Here is a 27950-nt window from a genome sequence, read left to right on the forward strand (position 1 = left end):
TCAGCTCCACCCCCAACCCCCACCCTCACTCTTTTCCACGTGACCCTATGGAACCTCCCCTTCACACTTTTGCACCATCCTCACCCCGCCTACTGTAGGCTTCACTCCCTCCCTCATGACAGGCAAAATGGCGGCGTCCGCGAGAAGTGTGTTGAGCTTCTCGGCCCGAAATACCGGCCGCATTTCTGGGCAGCATTTCGTCCTCGTGACCAAGTGCTTGTGTTCTACTACTGCCGCAGCTCGGCCTTTGAGTGCTCAGCAGCTAGCGGAGAAGCTGAGAGCCAAGAAGGAAGAACTGAAATCGAAGGAGAGGGAGGTGAGGGCGCCAAGACTACGACTCCCAGAAGGCAGTGCGCGCCCCTGACGGGGGGCGGGAGAATGATGGGGGACCGTGACCCCTGGGGTCCGGGAAGTGGGCGCTCTGCAATAGTTATCCGCTTTCCTCACCTTGGCGTAGCTCTAGTGCTTATTTTACAAGGGACTTAATTATTATCTCCTCGGAAACACTGTCGGGGTTTTAAAGAGCGCCAGCCTTGAATTCTGGAGACCCGGGTTCAAGGCCGGCCTTGGTCTCCCACTGTGACCGCGGGCCAGTCGTGTCACTTATCGCTACTTTAAGCAACTCTTTAACTTGGAGTTAAATCCTACGTCACTAGCCCCAAAACACACATATAAAAACATTTAAAGAAACAAAATTTTAAAATGAAAAATGTTAATAAAATTTCATTTAAAAGGAAAATGAGAAATGAAACCGTAATATCCAAAGTTATATTTTAATTTCAAAAATATACTTTTGATAACATTTGGACCAGAAAGAAGGAAATATCTTTATATATTTTGTTTGACCCAACAGATAATTCCCAATAAACACCCAAACAAACCCCTCAATAAAACCTTTCTAGCACAACTTTCTGGTCATCCTTTGTTAACAAAGGACTTGTGTGTCTTTGGACTTTGATAGTATGGTACTAACGATGGCCCATGTTTTGTTACCTCTCAGTAATAATTTGATTTACCTTGGTTTGGTCAGTTGTATGTGCTGTTACGTTGCTATGGGTCCTGTCACATCGTATGAGTCTTGCCACGTTTCTTACTTTTTCATTCCTTATGGAATAGCAGTATTCCGTTACATTTGAATTGGCTTCAGAATCATACATTCATATACCTGAGTTTGCTCACTCATTCCCGGATTGTTGGACACAATTTTTGTTTCCAGCTATTTTTTTTTTAAAGCTCATTGCTGCTATGAACATTTTCAACATATGGTTCTTTTCTTACTGATAATTTTTGGGGTTGTGATACCAGTAGTGGCATTTTTGTATTAAAGTATACACGATTTAGTCATTTTCTTTTTTTTCCAAAATTGTTGAAGTAATGCACAGCTCTACCAGCAGTAGGACGCCTCTTTTCCATCAAGGAGTTTTCATTCAATCAGTAGATATTTATTTAATTTCCTACTGTGTGCTAGTTATCATACTAAGGTCTGGAGATATAATAAGAGCAAAAGACAGTTCCTATCCTCAAAGTTCTTTCGATCTAATGGAAAAGAGAACTGGATAAATAGGAAATAATAGAAGGAGGACATTGAAGTGAGATCTCACATCTTTAGCATTTTTACTAGCTTAATGGATGCTCAATTCTCTTAAAGACATCTTTCTTGTATACTTTCATACTTAAGAAGATGGGTAATCCCTATGTAAAAACTCCCCCAAATGACAGATACCAAATCATCCATGCATTTCATTCCATATAAGTTTATCCATCGCCTTAGAGTCTTCTCAGTCTCTTATTATTAGCTTATTATTATATTAGCTTGTTAGTTACTCATCTTTTACGTCATCCCTGTCTTTTTTGTTCCATTCTTTGGTCTCAATTTCCTCTGTAAAATGAGGGGTTAGATTACATCAGAGGTGCCAAACATTCTTTCTGCTTTTCTTATTCATTTCAAACATCTTCTATTCCTTCTCTTTCACTCCTAACTCAGATGGAGATTGCCAAGGCAATCTCTCCACATACACCCTTGATCCCAACCACTCCAGTTTTCTCCAGTTCTCTGCCAGATCCTCTTTTTCTTTAATCTTACTTTTTTCCCCCAAGCTGTGGGTTCCTCCTCCTCTGCCGAAAACACACTCAAGTTTCCAGTGTCTTTAAGAAAAATCCTCATTTGATCCGATCATTCATATTTAGTTCCTTCTTGGCTAAATTTAAAGTTGTCTAACATAGGTGCTTCTATTTCTTTTCTTATTTCCTCTGTTTTGGCTTTTGACTGCATTTAATTGAGTTTCATAATTATTAATGATATATTTTTTAAAATTTTTGACTAGGTCTCCCTATCTTGCCTCAATTGGAAGTGTCATGGCTGGCCACCAAGGACCTGATCTCACTGCTGATCAGCCCAACTTTGATCCACTGTTTTCAATCTGAGCCAGCTTGCCTCTTCAGCAGTCTTTGGCTCCTTGTATTTAGGAACTTACTATAAGCAGGACTCAGTGTAGATGTATAGTCAGCTTTTGTTTTCCTAAAGTTCAGAACTCTGGAACTCAAGTAATTCACCAGCCTCACTCAGCCTTTCATGTGCCACCACACTCCCATACTAATACTATCTTAATTGCCAACTTTAATGGCCCTTTTCTCAATTCTTCTACATTTTGAGTTTTCTGAGCCTTTATCACTGTTGATAACCCTCTTCCCCTGAAAATTCTCCCTCTCTGGGTTTTTATTTGACAGTATTCTCTTCTTTTGGTATCATCTGACTATTCTTTCTTAATCTTCTTTGGTGGTTCTTTTTCCAGATTATGCCCATTGGAGTTCTGCAAAAACTCTTCTCCCTTCTTCCTCTCTGTTATTTCACTTGGTACTTTCATGAGTTTCCCTGGGTTCAGTTATTCTTTTTATATAGATAATTCTCAGATTTATGTATCTTGCCTTAGTCTCTCTTCTGAGCTCTAGTCCCATCTCACTAGCTTCCTTTGGATATCTTAAGCAGGATGTCCTATAAGAGTCTCAAACTCAGCATATCCAAAATATATTCAAAACATATTCTCTCCACTTTCTACTTTCTCGTTACAATTGGGGAAACCATTGTTCTCCCAGTCACCCAAACTCATAATCTGTCATCAGTTCCTCATTCATATTCATCCCATATGTGCAATTTGTTATTAAATCTTGTCATTTCTCCTTTCATATCTCTTGTATATATGCCATTCTCTCCACTCCCACAGCTTTACCTTGTACAGTCCTTCATCCCCTTAAACCTGAACTATTCCAATAGCCTATGAGTTGTTCTCCCTGTCTCAAGTTCCTTCCCATTCTAATCCAGCCTCTACTCAGTTAACAAAGTAATTTTTCTAAAACACAGGTCTGCTGTGTCAGCTCCTTACTTAGTTAAGTTAGTAACTTAGTTAAAGTTCTGGTAGCTCCATATTTACTTTAGGGTCAAATGTAAATTGTGCTGTTGGGCTTTTAAAGCTCTTCACAGACTAGTCTCTATCCACTTTTCACCCTTCTTACATCTCACTTCTTTCCATGCAGTCTATAATCTAGCTACATTAGTCCTTTTGCTACCCTTCATCTTCCATCTCCATGACTTTTCCCTGATTGCCCCCATGCTGGGTATACTTTCCCTTTTACCTCCTAGCTTTCTTAGTTTTCTTGAATTTAGTCAGTTCAAATTCTGTCTTCTGTGAGAGGCTTTTCCTAGTCTCCCATTGCTAGTGCCTTCTCTGTGAGATTACCTTCCATTTATACTGTATATATCTTCTATGCACATAATTATTTACATTTTATCTTACCTATTAGTATGTGAACTAATTGAGGCAGGGGCCATTGTAGAGGGCTGAAACTATTGGGTTGATGCACTGAGGTTGAGACTGCTGAGTGCCTGAGGCTAACTCCTGATTGGGCGATACTCTACAGGTATATGTTTGGAAAATGGTCCTTTCCACTATCTGTACTGGCTCAATGATTGGTGTATAGAGGATTGTAGGAGGGACTAGGGGGTGGAGTAAAGCTGGCCAGGGACACACTCTTGGTGGTAGACTAGAGGGAAGATCCTCATGGAGATTCTGCTTCCATCCTGTTCAATCCTGCATCTGGGGACGGAGAATAAAGATTAAGGTCTTTTGCTTATCCTGACTGCGGCTGATTCTGGAGTGTCCTCGGTGCTAGCGTGGTCATTACAGGCCATGTCTTTTCTTGTCTCCCTAGTACTTAACACAGTATGTGGCTCTCTGTAAGGACTGAGCAAATGCTTTTTGGCTGGTTGACTGATTTAATTTGTGGGCTTTTGTAAGCTCAAATGTTACTTCCTGTGTGATGCCTACTCTGATTCCCTCTCTGCCCCCATTTATGTGAATGTGTATGTATGTGTAGAGAGAGAGAGAGTCTTTATTTCTTGCTTTATATTTACTTATAGATGTGTGTAGCCTTTATGGAGAAGGGGCCTGCTATTTCCTCCATCAATCATTGTCATAGGCAGACAGTTAAATCCAAGAGCCTCTATCCCTATGGAGAATATACCCTATGGAGAAGAGATTTGCCATCCTCACTAATACCAAGACCTCCTGCCACTGACAGGGCAGAGAATCCAACCTAGCTGAAGCATCAAGGAAATATTAGAGATTAGAGATGGCATGTTTTAGGCATGGCAGATTACCACCGTGATTTCAGGTACCTTTTCTCCTCGACTCTGGGAGAGAAAGCCCAGGACTCTGAGCCTGAGAGGCCCGGGAATAGCAGTGTACCTCAGAATACTGGTCCTTTTTCTGGCCTGCCTTTACAGCCATTATAGAAGGAAGAAAAGAGATCTCCTCATACCAGCTACCTGCAAATTCCTATCAACAGGCAGGTAAACCTGAAGCTCCTGGAATAGCAATGCTTCCAATATTGCCAGATCTGTTTTCTGCTTGGCTTCTACAGCCATTATATCAGGGAACAATCCCTAGACATCAGATTGTAGAAAAGAAAATTCTTATGGCTAGAGTCCTTGAAACTGTCAAATGTTTCAACATTAGAAGGAAAAATGGTTTAATCAATGCACCTAATATAATAGGAGATATATTACCATTTGCTTTTTTATTGTATCTTAAAGACCACCAAGCCTTTCTATCTGACTTGCAGCTAAAACCATCTACATATATTTTATTACTCCATATATTAGAATGTGAACTCCTTGAGAATAGGAACTGTCTTTGTAGCTCCAGGTCTTAGTATATACTTTGTATATATTAATTGCTTAATATATTTTTTCATTTATATATTCATTCTTTTGAGAATTTTTCTACCTCATTGTCTTCAGTTGATGTTGTCATAGATTACACAGTTATTCTCATGATTGTCCTCTTGCAGATACTTATATGTATTGCAGTACAAGGTGACCAAATGCCTCATGAAATGTTTCTTGTTACCCCGAGGTATGTGATAAAATACCATGGCTCACTCTTTTATTTGCTTCTTCAAGAAAACCTTATGAGCTAACCTTTCACTTAGATGCAACTTTCTTCTTTCATCTGGTTTCACTTTATGGTGAAACTGTCAAGATTTAGAGAATTCAGTTCTTCCAATGGTATGTTTCCTTGTCCATCATTAATTACAGCTCTCATAATTTTAGAATTCCAACTTAGGAATGCTTAAGAAACCCTGAAACTTTTGCATATAGATTTTGTTGCTGTTATTTGTTAGTATCTTTCTATATTTAGTTGTATTTTTTTAGTATTTGTCATTTCTCATGGTGCAATTATATCCATTTATTTTTATTTACCTAATATTTAAATATTTAATTTATTTAGCCATTTTCTAATTATTGGATGTATAGCCCATTCCAACTGTTCCCAAATTCATGGTGTAGACTGTTCAGGCCATTATGATTCATACCTTTTTTCTCTCACAGGTGCCTAAAGACCCTATTCAGAGGAGAGTACAGGAGTTGAAACGGTACACTCAGCAGTTGCAGAATGTCCATCCCAATGTGTTATCTAAGGCACTGAAGAGAGGGATCCTACATCAAGACAAGAACATTGTTGTCATTAACAAGCCATATGGTCTCCCTGTGCATGGTAAGGATTAGAGAAGGAAAAGATGAACTTAATTGAATTGTTGATGGACCAGCTACATACAAGGCTCTGTGCTAGGTGTTAAGGGTACAAAAATAGAAAAATGACACAGTATATACTCATGAGAAGATTATATTCCTTTTTTTATTATTAAAACTTTTTATTTACAAAACATATGCATAAATAATTTTCCAACATTGACCATTGCAAAACCTTCTGTTCCAAATTTTTCCCTCCTTCCCCCAACTCTTTCCCCTAAATGGCAGGTAGTCCAATACATGTTAAATAGGTTAAAATATATGTTAAATTCAATATATACATATATATATTTATACAGTTATTTTGCTACACAAGAAAAATTGGATCAAGAAGAAAAAAAAACCTGAGAAAGAAAACAAAATGCAAACAAATAACAACCAAGAGAGTGAGAATGCTATGTTGTGGTCCACACTCAGTTCCCACAGTCCTCTCTATGGGTGTAGATGTCTCTCTTCATCATTGGACAGTTAGAACTGGTTTGAATCATTTCATTGTTGAAGAGAGCCACATGCATCAAAATTGATCATCATATAGTCTTGTTGCTGTGTATAATGATCTCCTGGTTCTGCTCATTTCACTCAGCTTCAGTTCATGTAAGTCTCTCCAGACCTCTCTGAAATCATCCTGTTGGTCATTTTTTACAGAACAATAATATTCCATAACATTCATATACCACAACTTATTCTGCCATTCTCCAATTGATGGGCATCCATTCAGTTTCCAGTTTCTTCCCACTACAAAGCTGTCACAAACATTTTTGCACATGTAGGTCCCTTTCCCTTCTTTAATATCTCTTTGGCATATAAGCCCAGTAGAAACATTGCTGGATCAAAAAGTATGCACAATTTGATAACTTTTTGAGCATAGTTCCAAACTGCTCTTCAGAATAGTTGGATCCATTCACAGTTCCACTAACAATGTATCAGTGTCCCAATTTTCCTACATCCTCTCCTACATTTGTTATTACCTTTTCCTGTCATCTTAGCCAATCTGAGAGGTGTGTAGTGATATCTCAGAATTGTCTTAATTTGCATTTCTCTGATCAATAGTGGTTTGGAATACCTTTTCATATGACTAGAAATAGTTTCAATTTCTTCATTTGAAATTGTTCATATCCTTTGACCATTTATCAACTGGAGAATGGCTTGATAAGAAGATTATATTCTGCTGGGCTAGGGAACACTACACATAACATGTTTTTTGATAAAACTTGAGTGAGAGAATGCTGACACATTCAGATAAAAGGAACAGAGAAGGCATTATAGAGGAGCTGCCTAAAAAGGAATTTAGAAACAATCAAAAGGGATAAGGTCTAGGTGGCAGAATAGAGGGAGCACATAGCTGATCTTTTCCAACATTCCTGTTGAAACAACTTTCAAGTAACACCTCAAATTGAATTCTGGAGTGGCTGAACTAATGAAAGTAAAATATTTTTCCAACTCAAGACACCTTAGGAAGTCAGAAAGACATCTGTGATGTGGGGATGAAGCTAGCCTAAAGGAGATGTGGATGAATGCTAGTGATGGGACTAGTGGTAGTAATAGAACTTAAGGAGTTCTCATATCAGAGATAATCAGGTTACCTAACAACTGGTCAATAAGAGATTACAGGAGACCCCATGCTAACACTAGACAAAGGTACTATTTAGTCTGTACCCACTTCTAGTCATCGTTCAAAGGTGGAGAGGAACACTTTCAATCAAGAGGGAGAAAGAGCCTTGAGAAAAGGTATCAATCTTGGTCAGAATGGATCAAAGACTATCACACAGAATCACTTTTGAGCCCAAAGGATCAGGGGTTCTGAAGAGCAATATTGGTTGCAATCTCAAGGGATCAAGAGCCCTTCCTGGGCAAAGAACAGGAAAATAGTGATCACACTTTTCCCCAGATGACCCTGCCTTGAATGCACTAAAAACTTCCAAATCCCCAAAACTTGCTCCAAAAACAGCAAGTGTGAAAAAGCCTTAAATTTGAGATAGTGTCTCTCTCCTTATGAAGGAAGGTGGCCTAACAGTACAATATTTCAAACTTTATTACAAAGCAGTAATCATCAAAACAATCTGGTACTGGCTAAGAAATAGAATGGTGCGTCAGTGGACCAGATTAGATACATAAGGCACTGTGGTAAATTACCATATGGTAATTTAGTGTTTGATAAATCCAAAAACCCTAGTTTTTGTGATAAGAACTAACTATTTGACAAAAATTGCTGGGAAATCTGGAAAGCAGTTTGACAGAAACTAGAACAACATCTCAAATGTTATAACAAAATAAGGTCAAAATGGGTAGTTAGCTCTTTCATATCAGAGGGGTTAAGGGGCACAGTGCCCCTGAGATCTGAAAAATCCATGTAAATTTTTTTGGCTCTTTTTTTGTACCAGAGAAGAAGTCTGATTTTTTTTTTTTTTATTTTATAGAGTTTTTACAATACCTTATTGTAAAATTTGGAATTTTTCATAATCTTTTGTGTCATCTGTTGGCCTTTGCATATAACTTATACAAAAATCCCCCAAATTATCATTTAATTTCTTTTGCTGGTCCTTGATATATGTGATGTGGAAGGGATAATTGTCCATGATTTGGACATAAAGAGTGATATCATAAGCAAATTAGAGGAGCATGGAAAATTGTTCCTGTCAGATCTTTGGAGAAGGGAATTGTTTAATGAACAAACGAGATAGAGAGGATCATGGGAATTAAATGGATAATTTTGATAACAGTAATTTAAAAACTTTCGCATAAACAAAACTAATGCAGCCAAAATGTAAAGAAAAACAATTTTTTTTACTGTAATAATTTCTTAAATATATAGGGAACTGAACCAAATTTATAAATGTAAGAACCATTTGATAGTTAATAAATAGTTTAAGAATATGAACAGGCAGTTTTCAGAAGTAGAAATTGTTGTGAGCTCAAATGTTGGAGTTCTTGTTCTTCTCAAAACACAGCCGGTTTAGCTTAGAGCCCTCCAAATATCTCCACATCCAAAGGTTCTGTCCTTTAGCCTCTGCCTCTGCTTTCTTCAGCCTCCAACCAGCACAGAGATGGAATGAATCTCTTGTCTCCTTCACTTGGGGCTCGGCTAGCTTTCTGGTGAGTCTTTCAGACTAGCTTGGTCTCAGTGGGGGAAGTGCAGGAGCCCAGCCACCAACTACAGTGGTGTGAGATGAAGATGGATCTGGTTGTCCACTGAACTCTCCACTCGTAGCTTTATCCTCTGAAACCTCTTCTTCTGCCACCAAATGGAAAATATTCTGGAATAGATCTCTCTTGACTTGGAGAGAGGGCTTCTGTCGTAATTCCGCTGAAATCTCCCAAAGTGCTCTGTGTCTGTATCAGAGTGCTCTTCTCCAATCCAGCTGAACTCTTCTTCGACCAGCCAGCCAAGTGGAAAATATATTCTGGAATAGCCCTCTCTTCACTGGCCTTATATCTGAGTCTTCTAAGAGAATGGGATTATGGGTTTTCTCCCATAGTGCTCTCTGGCCCAAAAAGCTTCAAGGGAGGTATGAACTCACAAAGTTACAAAGTTTACTTTGTGAAGCTGGCATACTTGTGAACTCCAATGAGTAAAGGTGCAAACACAAGCATTGTACTAATTAGTTCTACTTAGAACCTTGTTTCAGGTTCTGGCCCAAAACATCTTCTTGTAAGATTAGATCAACTCTAATTAGTTAGCAGTTTGTAAGGATTCTAACAGAAATCAAAGCAATTAATAGCCATATGAAAAAGTGCTCTAAATCACTGATTGTAAAACAATCTTACACCTATCAGTTTGGCTATCATGATAAAAAAAGGAAAAATGACAAATGCTGAAGAGAAGAGAAAATTAGGACACTGATCCAGTGTTGGTAGAATTGTAAACTAGTCCAATTATTTTGAAGAACAACTTGGAACTCTACACAAACAGCTATAAAATTGTGCATACTTTGTGACCCAACAATACCAGTATTAGGTTTGTATCTCAAAGATGAAAAAAAAGGGAAAAGAACCTATTTGTACAAAAATATTTAGAGCAGCTTTTTATTGTTCTGGTAATAGTGGCAAATAATTAGAAATTGACCCACCAGCTGGGGCCTAACAGGTTGTAATATGTGCTTGTGACGGAATACTATTGTGCTATAAGAAATAATAAGCAGGGAGCAGAGTGATTTCAGAAAAATCTGGGAAGACTTAGATGAACTGATGCTGAGTGAAGTGAACAAAACCAGGAGAACATTGTACACAGTTACAGCAATATTGTGTGATGATCAATTATAAAAGACTTAGCTATTCTCAGCAATACAATGATCCAAAACAATTTCAAATCTATTTACATTCTTTTATAGGCAAATATGATTCTGTATACATAAAGAACTAAATACAAAAATGTACAGAATAGTTTGGGAGGAAAGTCCCTAGCAGTGGGGGGGGAATCAGGAAAGGGCATCTGGGGATAACAGTTGAACTGAGCTTTGAAAGAAACTAGAGGATATAAATGGTGGAGATGAGGAGAGTTCCAAGCACAAAAGATAAAAACGTAGACATAAAACACAGAAGGCCCTTAATGAGGAACAGAAACTAGGCCAGTTTAATTGCAATGTGGATGGTTTCAGGGAGAGTAATGTGTAATAATCTTTGAAACGTGGTTGGAGCCAAATACCAAAAGTTTTTGAAAGCCACTAGGAGTTTGTACCTGACACCAGTGACAAAGTGAGCTTTGAGTATGACAATTCGTGGTTTTGTGGAGACAAGACTGAAGAGACTTGAGGAAAAGAGACCCATTAGAAGTCTATTGTGGTGGTCCAGGCAGAAAGTGATGAGGACTGGAGCTAGAATGGTGATATGTGACTGGAGAAAAGGGGACACATGTGAGATCTGGGGTCTTTGTGATTCAACACCTCAAAAAGACCATCTGCAATAGGTGCCTCCCCTTTTTCTCATTCTACTATCTCTTAACAATCCAGCTTCTGACCTCATCATTCCATTGGTACTGTTCTCCGAAAGGTTACTAACAATTTCCTAACTGGGCAATCCACGACCTCTTCTCTATTCTCTTGCTCTGTGACCTTTTGGGGGCTTTTGATATGTGGATCATTCTCTTCTCCTTGACCTCTCTTCTTTCTAGATTTTTGAGACACAACTCTCTACTGGTTCTCCTCCCTCTCAGAATTTGCCTTCTCATTCTCCTTTGCTGGATGCTTATCCAGTTCACACACTCTAACTATAAGTCACACAGAGCTCTGTCCTGGATTCTTATCCCTCTTTTCTACTTTATATAGTGATCTCCTCAGCTCCTCTGGATTTAAAGATTCTCTATACTAATGATTCTCAAATCTATCTATCCTGCTTTAAGCTTCTGCTGATCTCTAAAGATCTTACATCTCCAACTCCCTTTCAGACATCTTGAACGGGATGTCCAGTAGACATCTTAAATTCAACATGTCCATAATGGAACTCATTATCTTTCCTCCTAAATATTCTCTCCTTTCAAATTTCCCTATTAGTTGAGGTCAACACCATCCTCCCCTCCCCAAGCTCAAAGCCTAGTTGTCATTCTCAGCTTCTTAGTGTCTCTCCTTCCTCCGCCTTTTCCCCAAATCCACTCCTGATTTCACCTTTGCAACACCTCTCAAAAACGTCACGCTTCTCTCCCCTGACACTGCCGGGACCATGGCGCAGGCCCTCATCACATCATGCCTGAATTAGTGCAGTAGTTTCTCTGTGGCTCTGCCTGCTTCAAAATGTTTTCCACTCAGATAAGAAAGTGATTCTCCTAAAGTACAGATTAACCATGGCATTCCCCTACTCGGTAAACTCTAGGGGCTCCCTATCACCTCCAGGATCAAATACAAAGTCTTCTGACATTCAAAACCCTTTACAACCTAATTCCTCTATATTTTCGTTTTTCTCATACCTCAGTCTTCCATCCATCGACTCAGGTCTAAGTGTTACACAAACAAGGTCCTCTCCTTCTCAGGTCCTTGCATTTTCTCTGATTGTCATCCATGTCGGTAAGATTCTCCCTTCTCATCTCTGCCTCCTGGCTTACTTCAAGTTCCAACTTAAATCACATCTTCTCTAGGAAAATATCTTTTATCTAATGCCTTCCCTCTGTTAATAATTTCCTATTTATCCTACATGCAACTTATTTTTACATGTATGTTTGCGTCTAGTCTTCCCTATCAGTTTGTGAATTCCTTCAGGGCAGGGATTTTTGGCCTCTTTTTAGTGCTTAGAATGATGCTTGACACATAGTATTTGTTTACTGACTGATATATTGTAGAATTAGATTCGATAAGCTGAATGGATACAAGGAAGAGGGAAGAACTAAAGATCATTTTGATGTTGCATAACTGAGTAGAAGAATGTTAGAACCTTAATATTGAGAATTTATGGTCAAAGGATATGAACAGACAATTCTCAGACGAAGAAATTGAAACTATTTACAGACATATGAAAATATGCTCCAAATCATTATTAATCAGAGAAATGCAAATTAAGACAACTCTGAGATACCACTACACACCTGTCAGATTGGCTAGAATGACAGGGAAAGATAATGTGGAATGTTGGAGGGGATGTGGGAAAACAGGGACACTGATACATTGTTGGTGGAATTGTGAACACATCCAGCCATTCTGGAGAGCAATTTGGAACTATGCTCAAAAAGTTATTAAACTGTGCATACCCTTTGATCCAGCAGTGTTTCTACTGGGCTTATACTCCAAAGAGATACTAAAGAAAGAAAAGGGACCTGTATGTGCCAAAATGTTTGTGGCAGCCCTGTTTGTAGTGGCTAGAAGCTGGAAAATGAAAGGATGCCCATCAATTGGAGAATGGTTGAGTAAATTGTGGTATATGAATGTTATGGAATATTATTGTTCTGTAAGAAATGACCAGCAGAATGAATACAGAGAGGACTGGCGAGACTTACATGAACTGATGCTGAGTGAAATGAGCAGAACCAGGAGATCATTATATACCTCAACAATGATACTGTTTGAGGATATATTCTGATGGAAGTGGATCTCTTCAATAAAGAGAGTTAATTCAGATCAAAGATGGTCAGAAGCAGCTACACCCAAAGAAAGAACACTGGGAAATGAATATAAACTGCTTGCATTTTTGTTTTCCTTCCCGGGTTATTTCTACCTTCTGAATTCAGTTCTCCCTGTGCAACAAGAAAACTGTTCAGTTCTGCACACATGTATTGTATCTAGGACATACTGTAACCTATTCAACATGTAAAGGGCTGCTTGCCATCTAGGGGAGGGGGTGGAGGGAGGGAGAGGAAAAATCGGAACAGAAGTGAGTGCAAGGGATAATGTAAAAAATTACCCTGGCATGGGTTCTATCAATAAAAAGTTATTAATAAAAAAAAAAAGAGAGAGAATTTAGAAGAGAAGTAGAATTAGAGAAAGAGTGGGAAACAAATCATTTCTGTTTGGGGCATGTTGAATTTGAGGTGCCTGTTGTGCTTCCAGATGAGGTGCTAATATTCTGGAAAAAGAACCTGAGGCTGATTATATAAATCTGGGAGTTGTCTGCTTAGAACTGATAGTTGAACACATGAGACTAGATTGAGTAACTAGTAGTGACTGTTGAGGTTATCTAGGACTTAAGAGACTAAGTCTTGAGTATGATTTTAAAAACAGGAGTACCTTTAAAGTTTGGTTGAGCTATGGCAATAGCATACCTGAAAGCTTAAAGCTAGAAAAGGCCAGCTTCGAACAGAGAGCAAAATGATTTTCCATTTTTCAAGCAGGATTTGCAGATCTTCAGGCTCCTTGAACATGGACACGCTCTTTTTTCTTTGCCCACTCAGCCCCCAATTGAAAACCCTGAGATAAGAGCCCACAGATAGCTTTTCGTAGAGTGAAGAGAATGCTACTTGTTCCTACTAAAGTTCTTTGACAGTTTTGGGAAACAGTCCTTTTTTTCCTTCCAAGAAATGGTGTTATCTTTTTGTAGAATCCTTCTTTTTGGTTGTTCAGTCCTTTTTGTTCTTCCTTCTTCATAGGTGGCCCAGGAGTCAAGAGCTGTATCACTGACATCCTGCCTGTTTTGGCCAAGATGTTATATGGCAATAAAGCAGAGCCATTGCACCTCTGCCATCGCTTGGACAAGGAGACAACAGGGGTGATGGTATTGGCTCGGGACAAGGAAATGGCTCACCAAGTCCAAGAGTTGTTTAAAACTCGGCAGGTGGCAAAGAAGTACTGGTAGGAGCAACATTAGGACAGTAAACTTAGATGGAGGAGTTTTTGTCCATTCACTCAACAAATGTTTATTGAGTACCTAATGTGTACAAGACATTTCAGGACAAAAAGATTTATCATGTTCTTCTCCCCTCAAGGAGTTTATATATGTCCATGACCATCAATTCCCAATACTCTGCTTTCTTTTTCCCTATTTCCCATAAAAACTCTTCTGATTCTGATAGCATATGACTTCTAACTTCCTTTTATAACTGTAATATAGTACTACCTCTTTAATAACAGGAGGGAGGTACATGCTTCTTCCTTGGTCTTTTGGGGTTAAAGTTAATTTAGCATAGTCTGTCTTTTCATGTCTTTTAGTGTTGTTTTCTTTTATGTTATTGTGATTATTATGCTTCATGATTATATACTTAATTATATATCACTTCATGCTTCAATATTATATATTTTACTATGTATCACTTCATACCAGTTTTCCCAAAATTCCCTAAATTCTTCATTTTCAATTCAAATAAATTTTTATCCTTCAACAATATTCCATCACATTTATATAATCACAGTTTGTTCATACACATAAATAGTGGGCACCCAATTTTTCTTCAGTTTTTTGCTACCATCAAAGATGCAACTCTGAATAGTTTGTTTTTGTTTTTGGTGAGGCAGTTGAGGTTAAGTGACTCGTGCAGGATTACACAGCTAGTAAATGTTAAGTGTCTGAGGCCGGATTTAAACTCAGGTCCTTTTGAATCCAGGGCCAGTGCTCTCTCCACTGCGCCCTCTAGCAGCCTCAGCTGGTAATAGTTTGAAGTAAATGAGTTCCTTCTCTTTACCAAACAGGGTTTTAAGAAGTTTGTCAAGACTATGTTTTGCAGCAGTCCATATAAATAGATAGAAGTTCCTACAGATTTGTACTTTTAATGAGGTTTATTGGAAGTGCTATTTTTACACATCTATAGCCTTTCCTAGGACTTAGTCCCTGCCCTTAAGCAGGGGGTCTTGCCCTTTTGGTATGTGTGCCATGGATCCCTTTGGCCGTCTGCTGATGCCTATGGTATGACTTTGTAGAATCATCCTTTTAAGTAATTGAAAGAACTTCTAAAGAAATTAGTGAGAATGAAGATATATATTTTTTTCCCATCAAATTCACAGAACCCTCTGAAATCTCTCTGTGGACCGCCTCTTAAGAGGCTCTGTCCTAGAGGAACCTCCCCTTTGGAAAACAAAGATTAAAAAGATGATGGTTGTTGTCTGCCTGCAGTCCATATTAAGCAATGGATTTCTTGGAATGGGACAGTGGGAGTGAAAAACCACATGCTATTCTTTTAATCCTTTGTTCTGAGGAACACCTAGCCGATAATCTTTTTCTGGAAGGAAGCCTAAACTTACAAAGAAGGGCAAGCTGATGAGAGATGAACCTTATTCCCCTATAGTTAGGAGAGGGTACTATGTGGGAACAGTCTTTTTTTTTTTGTTTTATTTCTGGTAAGGAAGATGGAACTAGTCCCTCTTATCTTTCTATTGTCATCTTCCTCATTTAAAAAAAAATATTAAATAGCCAGTTGTGATTGGCTTTGTGCTAGGCACCTAAAGACAATATAGATACATCAGGTAAACTTACAATTATGTTATACATCTATAGATATCTACACTGCAGGCTTCTCTTCTCCGCCCCCCCCCCCAATTTCCCCAATTGTGTTATACTTGTGCTCTGTCCTGTCCCCTCAGGGCCATCTGTGTGGGGGTCCCCGTGCATTCAGCAGGGATGATAGATATCCCTCTCATTGAGAAGGAGGTGCAAGGCCAGCAGCAACACCATAAGGTATGTAGGGTTTTTCTGTGCACAGTATTCTTTTCAGCCTATTTCTTTGAAGATAACTCTTGATTCCTCTGGCTGCAGATGACATTGGCCCCCAGCTACCGCATGGAGAATGGGAAAACCATGAAGATCCGTCCAAATCGGCATGCTCATGTTGCTGTGACCCAGTATCAGGTGCTAAGCAGCAGTTTGTCCTGTGCCTTCTTAGAGCTACAGCCCATCACAGGTGAGGAATTGCCCTAGAATGAGTTAGCAAATGTAGAATTTTTCAAAATGTCTTGGTGCAGTTATAACCGACCAAAGCTTTTTAGGCCCCCTATAGGACATTCTGTCCAGTGCTCATTGTGATAGTCTTAATAGACATGACTTTGTAGGTATTCTGAATAGTCTGTGTCATTTCTTTGTGATCCAGAGTGATTCAGTGTGATTCAGTAAACATTTAATAAGTGCTTCTAATTGTAGCGCATAGTCCTAGACTTTGGGGGAGATGCAAGGTAATTGAGACACTATCCCCAAGGTTTTCACTTTTTAGTAAGAAAATAGGACACATACACCAGTGCTTTGAATGAGATGGATTTTTTAAAAATCTGCTGGTTTTCTTTTTCTGCAATTATTCAGGGGTGAAGCATCAACTTCGAGTCCACCTAGCCTTTGGATTGGGGTGTCCAGTCCTTGGGGATCACAAATACTCTGACTGGAACAAGTTGGCACCCCAGGTAAGAGGTCCCTAATGCATCACAAAAAAGGAAAGAGATTCTTCTTTGTGCATCAAAACTCCAGAACAAGTCAGTTAGCAAAGAGTTATCACATTCCTTTTTGATATGTAATATTGCGCTGGACATTTGGGGAATGTACATCAGGCAATCACAGCTTTTGAGTATTTTAAACCCAGAAGAGTTAGATGTTCAGATAGCAAAAATGTATTGCATGTGTGATAAAAATTCATAGACAGAACAAAGTGGATCAGGACAAGGAAGAGCTTGCATAGGATTAATCAGGAAAACCTTTCTGTTTCATTCATTCTCAGCTTTAATTTTGGGTTTCTTAAAGTTAACAGTAACCTTTCTCACTACTGGCAAAGAATCAAGGGACTCAGTAGGCCTGATAAAACCCATTCTTTCTGAAAGTCTCATAGCCAACTTGGTAGCAAATGAGTTCACCCAGAATTGTGATTTCTGGATATAAAGATCTCAAAACTGTATCTAATCACATCCCAAGTGGTGTTTGGAAGAAAGAGGTCTAAACAACTGCTCTGTCTCCTATGACGATTTTTAGGAGCGGTATCCTCAAAGCAGAGATTCTCAGGTCCTTCCTGCAACTTGAGGATATTTCCTCACCCTTGTTTTTCCCCGTGAGGCAGTTGGGGTTAAGTGACTTGCCCACGGTCACACAGCTAGGAAGTGTTAAGTTGCGACCTCCCAGGTAATCATACCCTTCCTTGGTGATGTAATCACCTTCCTAGTATGTTCATAGCTTGCTATTTCCAAGCTGTACTTTCCCAGGCTTTCTGGCCTGCTCAATCTGCACTCACTTTGCAGTAATTCGTGGCATTCTGACCTGGCACAAACCCCAATTCCAGTCTGCTCATTGGCTGGCAGAAGCTTGGAAGCTTCAGGAGTACTGAGTTCTCATGAGAACAGAATTAAGATACCTGCATAGAAAGGAGGAGAGACAGTTTGTCTGAGAATGCTAAAGTTTCTTCTTGAATCCAACTTTCTCGTAGTCTCTTCATACACTGACTGATTTATCTACTTTTTGTTTTCATTTGTATTTCCTTAGCAACATTGTGGTTAGAAAGCATTTAAGAGTACTATTAATGATAATAAAGTGCTCAAGTCTCTCTCTATTCTCTTCTGGACCGAACTTCACTTACCGGTGTCTGTCTTTCTTTCGGTCGTTTTTCATGGTCTCCGTGAGAGCCAGAACAGCTGGTTTGCTTTCTGGCATTTTCATGGGTTGTGCATTCCACAATAAGTGTCTGAGGTCAGATTTGAACTCAGATCCTCTTGACTTCAGGGCTGGTGCTCTATCCATTGCACCACCTAGCTGCCCCTTCTCCACCTTTTTTCCCCCCTACTATTTATCTATTTATTTATTTATTTTTAATGACTTTTTATTGACAGATAATCTTTTACAACATGCTAGGGTAATTTTTTACAACATTTTACAACATACAACAACAAGGGATAACCCTTGCACTCATTCTGTTCCGACTTTTCCCCTCCTTCCCTCTACCCCCTCCCCCAGATGGCAAGCAGTCCTATACATGTTAAATAGGTTACAGTATATCTTAGATACAATATATGTGTGCAGAACTGAACAGTTCTCTTGTTGCACAGGGAGAATTGGATTCAGAAGGTATAAATAACCCGAGAAGAAAAACAAAAATGCAGGCAATTTATATTCATTTCCCAGTGTTCTTTCTTTGGGTGTAGCTGCTTCTGTCCATCTTTGATCAATTGAAACTTAGATCTCTTTGTCGAAGAAATCCACTTCCATCAGAATACATCCTCATACAGTATTGTTATTGAGGTATATAATGATCTCCTGGTTCTGCTCATTTCACTCAGCATCAGTTCATGTAAGTCTTGCCAGTCCTCTCTGTATTCATCCTGCTGGTCATTCCTTACAGAACAATAATATTCCATAACGTTCATATACCACAATTTACTCAGCCATTCTCCAATTGATGGGCATCCATTCATTTTCCAGCTTCTAGCCACTACAAACAGGGCTGCCACAAACATTTTGGCACATACAGGTCCCTTTCCCTTCTTTATGTTCTCTTTGGTTATATAAGTCCAGTAGTAACACTGCTGGGTCAAAGGGTATGCACAGTTTGATAAGTTTTTGAGCATAGTTCCAAATAGTCTCCAGGATGGCTGGATGTGTTCACAATTCCACCAACAATGTATCAGTGTCCCTGTTTTCCCACATCCCCTCCAACATTCCGCATTATCTTTCCCTGTCATTCTAGCTAATCTGACAGGTGTATAGTGGTGTCTCAGTGTTGTCTCAATTTGCATTTCTCTGATTAATAATGACTTGGAGCATATTTTCATGTGGCTAGAAATAGTTTTAATTTCTTCATCTGAGAATTGTCTGTTCATATCCTTTGACCATTTATCAATTGGAGAATGGCTTGATTTCTTATAAATTAGAAACAATTCTCTATATATTTTGGAAATGAGGCCTTTATCAGAACCTTTGACTGTGAAAATGTTTTCCCAATTTATTGTTTCCCTTCTAATCTTGTCTGCATTAGGTTTGTTTGTACAAAAACTTTTCAATTTGATATAATCAAATTTTTTTATTTTGTGGTCAATAGTGATCTCTAGTTCTTCTTTGGTCATAACTTCCTGTGGTGATCTTGTTCTTTTGAAATAAATAGAATAGTTCTCTCTGGGGGAGAGGGTAGGTTTCTCGAGGAGGTTTTCTTGGAGGCAGCCTTGAGTATCAGTTCGGATCGATAATTACCCCAAATGTAGCCAGCTGGTAAAAATACAAACGTTTATTTTTTCCTTCCAAAATAGCTTGGTTAGATAAGGACTATCTCTCTGCTTGGTTCCAAGAGCTCTTGCAGATTGTCCTTTGCTTCTGCCTCTGCTCTCTTCAGCCTCTAGCCACCTCCACTCTTCATGTAATTCTGGTGAAATCTGTCCAAGAGCCTCTGTCTGTTTCTTTTATACAAGAGAGAGGAATTGTGGGATACGAGAGAGAGGGATTATGGGTTTTCTCTCAGAGTGCTCTCTGGCCCCAAGAGCTTCAAGGGAGGTGTGAATTCACAAAGTTACACAGTTAACTTTGTGAACTCCCATACTTGTGAACTCCAATGAGTAAAGGTGTGAACACAAGCATTGTATTAATTAGTTCTACTTAGTACCTTGTTTCAGGTTCTGGCCCAAAACATCTTCTTGTAAGATCAGATCAATAATCTATCAACTCTAATGAGTTAGCAGTTTGTAAAAGATTCCAACAACTTCCTTACCTTTGAGAGGTAAACTATCCTATGCTCTTCCAATTTATTGATAATCTCATCCTTTATGCCTAGGTCATGAACCCATTTTGACCTTATCTTGGTGTATGGTGTTAAGTGTGGGTCAATGCCTAGTTTCTGCCATACTAATTTCCAATTTTCCCAGCAATTTTTGTCATATAATGAATTCTTATCCCAAAAACTGGGGTCTTTGGGTTTGTCAAACACTAGATTATTACAGTTATTGGCTGTTTTGTCCTTTGAACCTAACCTATTTCATTGATCAACTAGTCTATTTCTTAGCCAATAGTCTATTTCTCTTTATAACTCTAACTGTTGGGTTTTGTTAGTGATATATAAGAATGCTGATGACTTATGTGGGTTTATTTTATATCCTGCAACTTTGCTAAAGGTGTGGATCGTTTCTAATTACTTTTTAGTAGAATCTCTGGGGTTCTCTAAGTATACCATCATATCATCAGCAAAGAGTAATAATTTGGTTTCCTCATTGCCTATTCTTATTCCTTTAATCTCGTTCTCAACTCTTATTGCCAGAGCTAGCATTTCTAATACAGTATTAAATAGTAACGGTGATAGTCTCCACCCTTTTTAACATGCCCTCTTTCCCTTTTACAGAAGCTATCTTCTGGCATCCTGAAGAAACTGAGTTTGGAAAAGGCAAAGACCCGTCACCTTCCTCTCCACCTGCATGCCCAGCAGTTGATCCTACCTCCTCTAGGGTCTGAGAGGCAGGAACTTAACTTGGTTTGCAAGCTGCCCCACTTCTTTGTGCATTCCTTATCACGTCTAGGACTGAAATTCCCAGAGAAAGACTGAGATTAAAATAAGGTACTACAGAGATTCCAGTATAGAAAAACTGGGCCATTTTTCATTGGCCTCATTGGCTTTGTTCCCTTGGAGTCAGTATTCTGCGAAGCAAGAAGGCTCAAGAAATGACTCCGGAGGAAGAAGTCTTCCTCATTCTCTAGGTACTTTGACTTTGAAGTTGGAGAGCTTGCTAGGTTGGCTCTCTGTGGAATTAGAATTCAGTATCTGAATGTACAAGAGACATTAGATATGGTTTGAAGAATCTCAGTTATTTCAGATTCTCTTATGTAAAACAAAGCTAAGGTCAGCATAATGTGGAGATGCTTTTTTTGAGGGTCTGCATTACCCTCTCACTTTATTGGAATGGAAGAACCCAGCCAAGCTCTGCAGACAAATCTAAGTGGGGAGCATTATATGCAGGTAATCCCCACAGACAGAAACAAGAATCAATCTCTATAATAAAATTCTTATTTAAACTATGTGCCTCTACCAGGTAAGTTCTTATGCTTGAATGCCCATCATGGCTTAGACTGTGTCTGCTGTGCTGGGCAAACAGGATTCACATGGCTTCTCAAATGTTCTCCTTATGTGCCAGGACCTCTTAGGAGTATTAGACTTCTCCATTTCTACAGTAAGGAACTCATCCATACCAGATTTCCAGGTTACCTTGATGGCTATGAGGGCATGCCATTTAAGGCCTTAAATATGAGCTTCATGGTCTTTTCTTCTAACATCTTCATTCTTGCTGTTTTTCAGGCTTTGAGTTCTATGTCTCCCTCTTGATCATCTCAACTGTTCCAATTCAAGGCCTGTCTTTTTAAAGTCCTACTGTTTGTTTTTGGTATTTGTTGTACTATTTTGAATTCCTTCCATAAAGAGGAAGCAAAAGGAAATGCAGGAATGGCTTCTATAATGCTCCCCAAAATTTGCAGCCGAGCTGAGATTGAGCACTCATCCTGTAGGGATTGTTTGACTGCATGAACTATTTTGAAAGATGTCCCTCTTCTTTAAGGGATCAGTCACTCTCCTCTTTTTGTAAACTTCTACTCTTTAACATTCTTCAAACAGTCTGCTACTTTGGGCTTTCCATACATACTGAAAAAGGAATTCTTAACAAGGGTGAAAGAGTGCTAGAGAGAGAACTATTTCAATAGTAATTATGAGCTATAGAACTCAGGAAAGGGGGCAATATTGGATATTTTGTTAAGGAATAATGAAGAAGCAAGGGGAAAGGGGAAAGGAATTCAAGAAGCAGAGGTAGAATTTTTCAAATGATTTAATAGGTATAAAAGAACTTAACTATTCAGTGCTAAAGTAGTATTGTTGCTTGTGTCCAAATATGTAATTATACAAGTATTTCTATTTCTTTTTTTTCTTGATTGGATCTGATTTGGAAGCCAGATTCCCCCTTTATGTCTGAAGAAAGAAAACAGCCATCTTGTACTCCTTCAGGAATGCAGATTCTCTTGGCTTTTTTTTCATTCAGTCCTAGCTAGAGTCAGCTTATTTCTTGTAGCCAAATATACTCAAATTACTTTTGACTGAATCAAAGGTTAAAGGAGTGGTAGCTTAATGGGGGGAAAGGACCCTCCAGTGCAGCTGTTACGTGCTCCCTGTGTGCAGCTATCACAAACATCTTTCTGAGCCCTCTTCTTCACCGTTTCTGTGGTGCCCATTACCATAGTACATGATTGTTTAGAGTTGTTCATCTCCTGCATGGAAGATGGCTTTAGTTTTATGAATATACTTTCATATTTGCTTAATTCCTAACCATATTTGGGGTATCTTAAATAAAATCTGCATTCTTCTAATAAAAGTACTGCATTTTGAGACCTGGAGATACCTTAACCTGAATTCCTTTGAGAAAAGGAAGAAGCATTATTAAAAAACAGTAAATGAAATGGAGTTAGATTGATGGAACATAATAGGGAAATGAGTGAAGAAAAATCCTAAGTCAGGGAGGTAAGTGATTGAAGCACTTGGGAAACTGGTAGTCATAACATAACAATAATGTTTACATAGAACTTTAGAGTTTGCAGAATGTTTTATGTACATGATCTCATTTGATTCTCACAACTATAGAATTACTATATAGTTGAGATATTAATCTCATTTTACAGATAAGGAAACTGAGGCTTGAGAGAGATTAAATAATAAAAGCTAGATAGCACTTTAAATCTTGCAAAGTACTTTATATGTGTTACCTCTTTGAACCTTACAATAACTCTGTGAGGCAAGTGCTATTTTTATTCCCATTTTACAGATGAGGAAACTGAAGCTAAGATGAAGGGAAGTAACTTTTCTAGTGTCACACAGCTTAGTGTCTGAGGCAAGATTTTAATTCAGCAGTTCCTGACTCTTACGGCCAACATTTTATCCACTTAGTCGTTAAGTAAGTATCAGACCTGATACTCTTAATTTCAAAAATTTGTCTATTTGAAAGAATGGACTTACCTTGGTGTCCCAGTGTGGTATGGAGGTCACTGATTCTTGAACAAGGTCTAATTACAGGACATTTTCCACCAGCTATTGATTTTTTTTTTTTTTTTTTTTAGCCCCAGCAATTCATGAAAACTGACTACTAAGACTTTGGTGGAAGGGTTGAATTCTGCATCAGTGGATGGGATACTCATGCTAATACAATCTCATCCTTAAAAAATTAAAAGTTTTTAATGTTGAATTATATAATGATGTCAACATAATCCAAACTTAGAGGTCAAGATGAATAGTGTTCTTCACAATGGTCTGCATGGGAGCTTTATTATTTATTCAGATGTTATGGGCTGAGGCTCGAGTTGATGCACTGAGGTCCCAAGCACGTGAGGCTAAATAGTAATTGGACCATACTCTATTAATATATATGCTTGGAGAAAGAATGGCCCCCACTCACTCTTTGTGCAAGTCCTGATGTGTTGTATAGGAAATGACGATTTTGGTGGGTGGAGGCAGAGGAGTGGAAAGGGAAGCAGAAAGAGAGACTGCTGGCTGGTGGCTTGACACAGCTGCTCGCATTGCGATCCGACCGCCCTTCACCTCCGATACCCCTCTGCTAGCTGGCTTCCTGTCACAGCTGCCCATGTTGCTATCTCAATCCTTCTTGCCCATATTGCTATCGCAATCCTTCTTCACCTCTTCACTTCAATAAAGATTGAAGATTTTTCCCTTAATCTGAATTCCTGACTCTGGCTGATTTTAAATACACGGTCATCACATTTGGCGCCCAAGCGTGGGAACCAAGGACCCTAGTTTCACTGAAGAAGTCTCCAGTGACCAGGAACTTAGGTGAGTATAAGACAAACAGGGAACTTATTTTCTTAAAGACTAAACTACTAACCTTTTTTGGCTGAAATGGGACAGATGCTAGCTAAAGATTCTCCATCCCCCACCCCAGCCCTCCCACCCCTACCCAGGAGTGGAGCTATAGAAAGCCTGCTTAAGCTGATAGAAGATCAAGGGTTACTTATAACTTGGGAACAGACAGCTAGACTTCTGGGTACATTAAAACGCACCTCCCCTTGGTTCTTAGAGGAAGAGCAAATCTCTCCAGATAATGGGACATTAATTACAATGAAAACCGTCCTCATTCAGTTTCCATCGAGGCGTTCTATTTATACAATATAATACAGTTGGCCTTAAGAAACCGTATAAGTTCTAGAAGAAAAGGAAAAAACTTTAGGAATAGCCAAATAGGGAAGCCTGAGATAAAAGAGGAAGACAACAGATTAATGACCATATCCCCACAGGGCATGGAGACTTAAGTGAGACTCAAGGGTGGGGTGAATCTGAAGCAGCTTCAGCCCCACCTAAGGAGCAGGTAATTGACTCTCCTCTGTCAACTCCATCCTCCGGGATGGAGGGAGGAGGGATAGTGGGGGGGGGGGAGGGCCGTGACAGCACCAGCACCTCCCCCCTCCTCTCCCCCCCCCAGCATCCAGCTGCTTCTATGACTAGATTGCAAAAGGGACTAATTAAGGCCAAAGAGGAAGGGAGAAATGGAAGGCTTTTGAAATCTTGACCCCTAATGACTGGAAATCTATAGCAAGAATATGCCTAGAACCTGGACAAAACTACTTGTGGCTTTCTGAATACAGTGAGCTCTGTAGGATATAAGCCCAATCAAACAGTCGAAGTGGAGTTCATGTTGCAATCACCTGTGACCTACTAACAGACGTCGCAGTACAGAGTAATTATTCTATAGCAGCATATGAGCAAATTACTGCTAATGCTATCAAAGCATGAGCTTCTCTCCACAATAAAGATGACAAGGGTGAGGCCTTCACAAAAATAACACAAGGGTCAAATGAACCCTTTGCTGACTTTGTGGGATGCTTGCAGACAGCTATCACAAGAACAAATGGGGGAAAATGCAATAACAGACATTTTGATAAGGCAACCTGCTAAGGAAAATGCTAATGACGTTTGCAGAAGAATTATACTAGGACTGCGCAAGGATGCTCCTTTAGAGGAGATCAAAAGGCGCTGTGCCACAGTGGGAACAAATGCTTATTATACCCAAACTATGTTGAATACGGAAAGACAAGGTCCTTCTTGGCAAAGGAATTCTAGAGAAACTCGTAGATGCTTTCAGTGTGGAAAAGTTGGACATTTGAGAGCTCATTGTAGATATGGAGATAGAATGAGAAAACAGGGTGAGAGAATAAAACCCAAAATCCCATATCCAAAATGTAACCCAGGCTTTCACTGGGCCTCTGAATGTAGATTGACCCAGAGAAATGAGAGGCAGGGCCCAGCTCCAAAATATCAATCAAAGGACAGGTGGGGCATGATGGCAGCTGAGGTTACACCCAGAGAGTCTTTAGAAATTCAGGACTTTAATGTCATCAACAGAAAAGCAATCAGGATTACAGTTGGGGAGGTTACAGGCTTTTTAACACAACAGGGCAGTGTCCAGTGCAAACAGTTCCACTATCTTTAGATAATCGCCAGGTGATATGGAGAGATCCAGAAAGTGGTAAATAGAAGGGAATTAGGTTAACTGCTTGGGGAAGAGGGTTTGCTTGTATTTTTACAGGAGGAGAAAGAATCAGATGGGTGCCAATGAGCCGTATTCGCCTTGTCCATCTCAGAGAGATGGAGCAGATCCTTGAAACAAAGGAGAAGACCCAAGAAATATTGGGTGGTTCTGTCGCTGATTGTGCTCACCATTGAAAGAGCGTGGCAGTTACGGCATCTGACTCATGGATATAGAAAATTGTTGGACTTCAAAACTCTCAGGAATCATTGGATTCTCTGAAACATGACAAGATTGTTGTAGGACTTGAAAACCCTCAGGAATCATTGGATTCTTTGAGACATAAGACTTCAAAACCCTCAGGAATCATTGGATTCTCTGAGATATAATAAGATTGGTGTAGGACTTGAAAACCCTCAGGAATCATTGGATTCTCTGAGACATAAGATTGTTGTAGGACTTGAAAACCCTCGGGAATCATTGGATTCTTTGAGACATAAGACTTGAAAGCCCTCAGGAATCATTGGATTTTCTCAGAAATGATAAGACTCTTAGAGGATTTAAAAAATCTGCTGGAATCATTGGATTCCCTAACACATAAAAAGACTTTTGCAGGACTTCAAAAACTTGGGGGGATCATTGGGTTCCCTGATATGTGAAACAATGGACAATAGATTGGTTTTGGGCTATCTCTTGACTGCTGAAGAAGGCGTATGTGTGACTGTTGTTTACATACCCTCCTTCTAGGACTTCTGGCAATCTTTTACAACACGATGTTGATTTATATTGTTTGTTATACTGTTACTTGGGTGTACAATTAATGTTTGTTATACCACATCAAGCCTGCACTGACTGTGGGGAGAGTCATCACTAATAGCCTCTTGCGTTATTGCTATGTGCTTGTGTAATACCTCCCATGCTGATGGGTTTGTGCATAAGACCCTTCAGCCCAGAAATCCGCTAGCAACCCCCACTTCCCTTAGGTGCTTTTCATCTCCTTTCCTGAGAAGTCAGGAGGGTCGTGATCACCTCCCCTTGGGGGCTCTGACCTCTCTGAGGAGTCAGGGATGGCATGACCATCTATGTTCTAAAACAAAAGAAAGCGAGAGATATAATGGGCTGAGGCTCGAGTTGATGCACTGAGGTCCCAAGCATGTGAGGCTAAATAGTAATTGGACCATACTCTATTAATATATATATGCTGGGAGAAAGAATGGCTCCTGCCCACTCTTTGTGCAAGTCCTGATGTGTTGTATAGGAAATGACGATTTTGGTGGGTGGAGGCAGGGGAGTGGAAAGGGAAGTGGAAAGAGAGGCTGCTGGCTGGCGTCTTGACACAGCTGCTCGCACTGCTATCGCAACCATCCTTCACCTCCAATCCCCCTCTGCTAGCAGGCTTCCTGTCTGCCCATATTGCTATCGCAATCCTTCTTCATCTCTTCACTTCAATAAAGATTGAAGATTTTTCCCTTAACCTGAATTCCTGACTCCGGCTGATTTTAAATACGCGGTCATCACACCTGATTCCCTCTCTTCCCTCCCCTCCTCTTCCCCCTTACTTTGTCATGGATGCTCAAGATGATACACCTGGTTGGATTTCAGTATCCTCATCTGTAAAATGAGGGGTTGAACGAAATCATCTCTCAAATCTTCTCCTCTCGATCCTATAATCCTTTAGGTTAGGAGGAGAAAAAAAAAAAAACCTCATCAAAGATAAAAGAGTAGCCTTAGAGAACCTGAGATTTTTAAGAAAGGGTACTGACCTAAGAAAATAGAGGCCCACCCACAAAGAGACTCACTGTATCAACCCAGCTCCCAAATTATGCTGAAATAAATTAGTGAATAAAAAATGATGAACAAGCTGATTTTGGAAAGGGCTGAAAAGATTTACATGAATTGATGCTGAGTGAAACAAGCAGAACAGAAATACGTTGTACACAATAACAGCAAGAATGTGTGATGATCAACTATGAAAAGCTCAGTTCTTTTCAGTGGTTCAGCGATACAAGGCAATCCCAAAAGACTTTGGACAGAAACTGTGTCCAGAAAAATAACTAAGGAGACTGAAT

General features: G+C 39.4%; 2 protein-coding genes and 1 long non-coding RNA gene across 3 annotated transcripts in view; 2 read left to right on the top strand and 1 right to left on the bottom strand.

Moving 5' to 3' along the window:
- Positions 1-1099, bottom strand: part of FAM118B (family with sequence similarity 118 member B) — a 100453-nt gene extending 99354 nt beyond the window's left edge. Inside the window, exon 1 of the mRNA XM_051986712.1 lies at positions 1017-1099. The gene's annotated coding sequence lies outside the window, so the exon portion shown is untranslated. The remainder of the gene's footprint in view (positions 1-1016) is intronic.
- The window catches only part of LOC127554827 (uncharacterized), a 65339-nt gene extending 37978 nt beyond the window's left edge, over positions 1-27361 (top strand). The window contains exon 2 of the long non-coding RNA XR_007952076.1: positions 25686-27361. This is a non-coding gene — a long non-coding RNA (uncharacterized LOC127554827). The remainder of the gene's footprint in view (positions 1-25685) is intronic.
- Positions 91-21388, top strand: RPUSD4 (RNA pseudouridine synthase D4). The gene is made up of 7 exons (XM_051986705.1): positions 91-316; positions 5888-6053; positions 14091-14292; positions 16015-16108; positions 16187-16331; positions 16724-16821; positions 20718-21388. Exons 1-7 carry the CDS (start codon positions 116-118, stop codon positions 20916-20918), a joined length of 1107 nt encoding a protein of 368 aa, XP_051842665.1. The 5' UTR covers positions 91-115; the 3' UTR covers positions 20919-21388.
- Positions 27362-27950: the final 589 nt, after the last annotated feature.

This window comes from Antechinus flavipes, chromosome 3, assembly GCF_016432865.1.
Source record: "Antechinus flavipes isolate AdamAnt ecotype Samford, QLD, Australia chromosome 3, AdamAnt_v2, whole genome shotgun sequence".
NCBI lineage: Eukaryota > Metazoa > Chordata > Mammalia > Dasyuromorphia > Dasyuridae > Antechinus > Antechinus flavipes.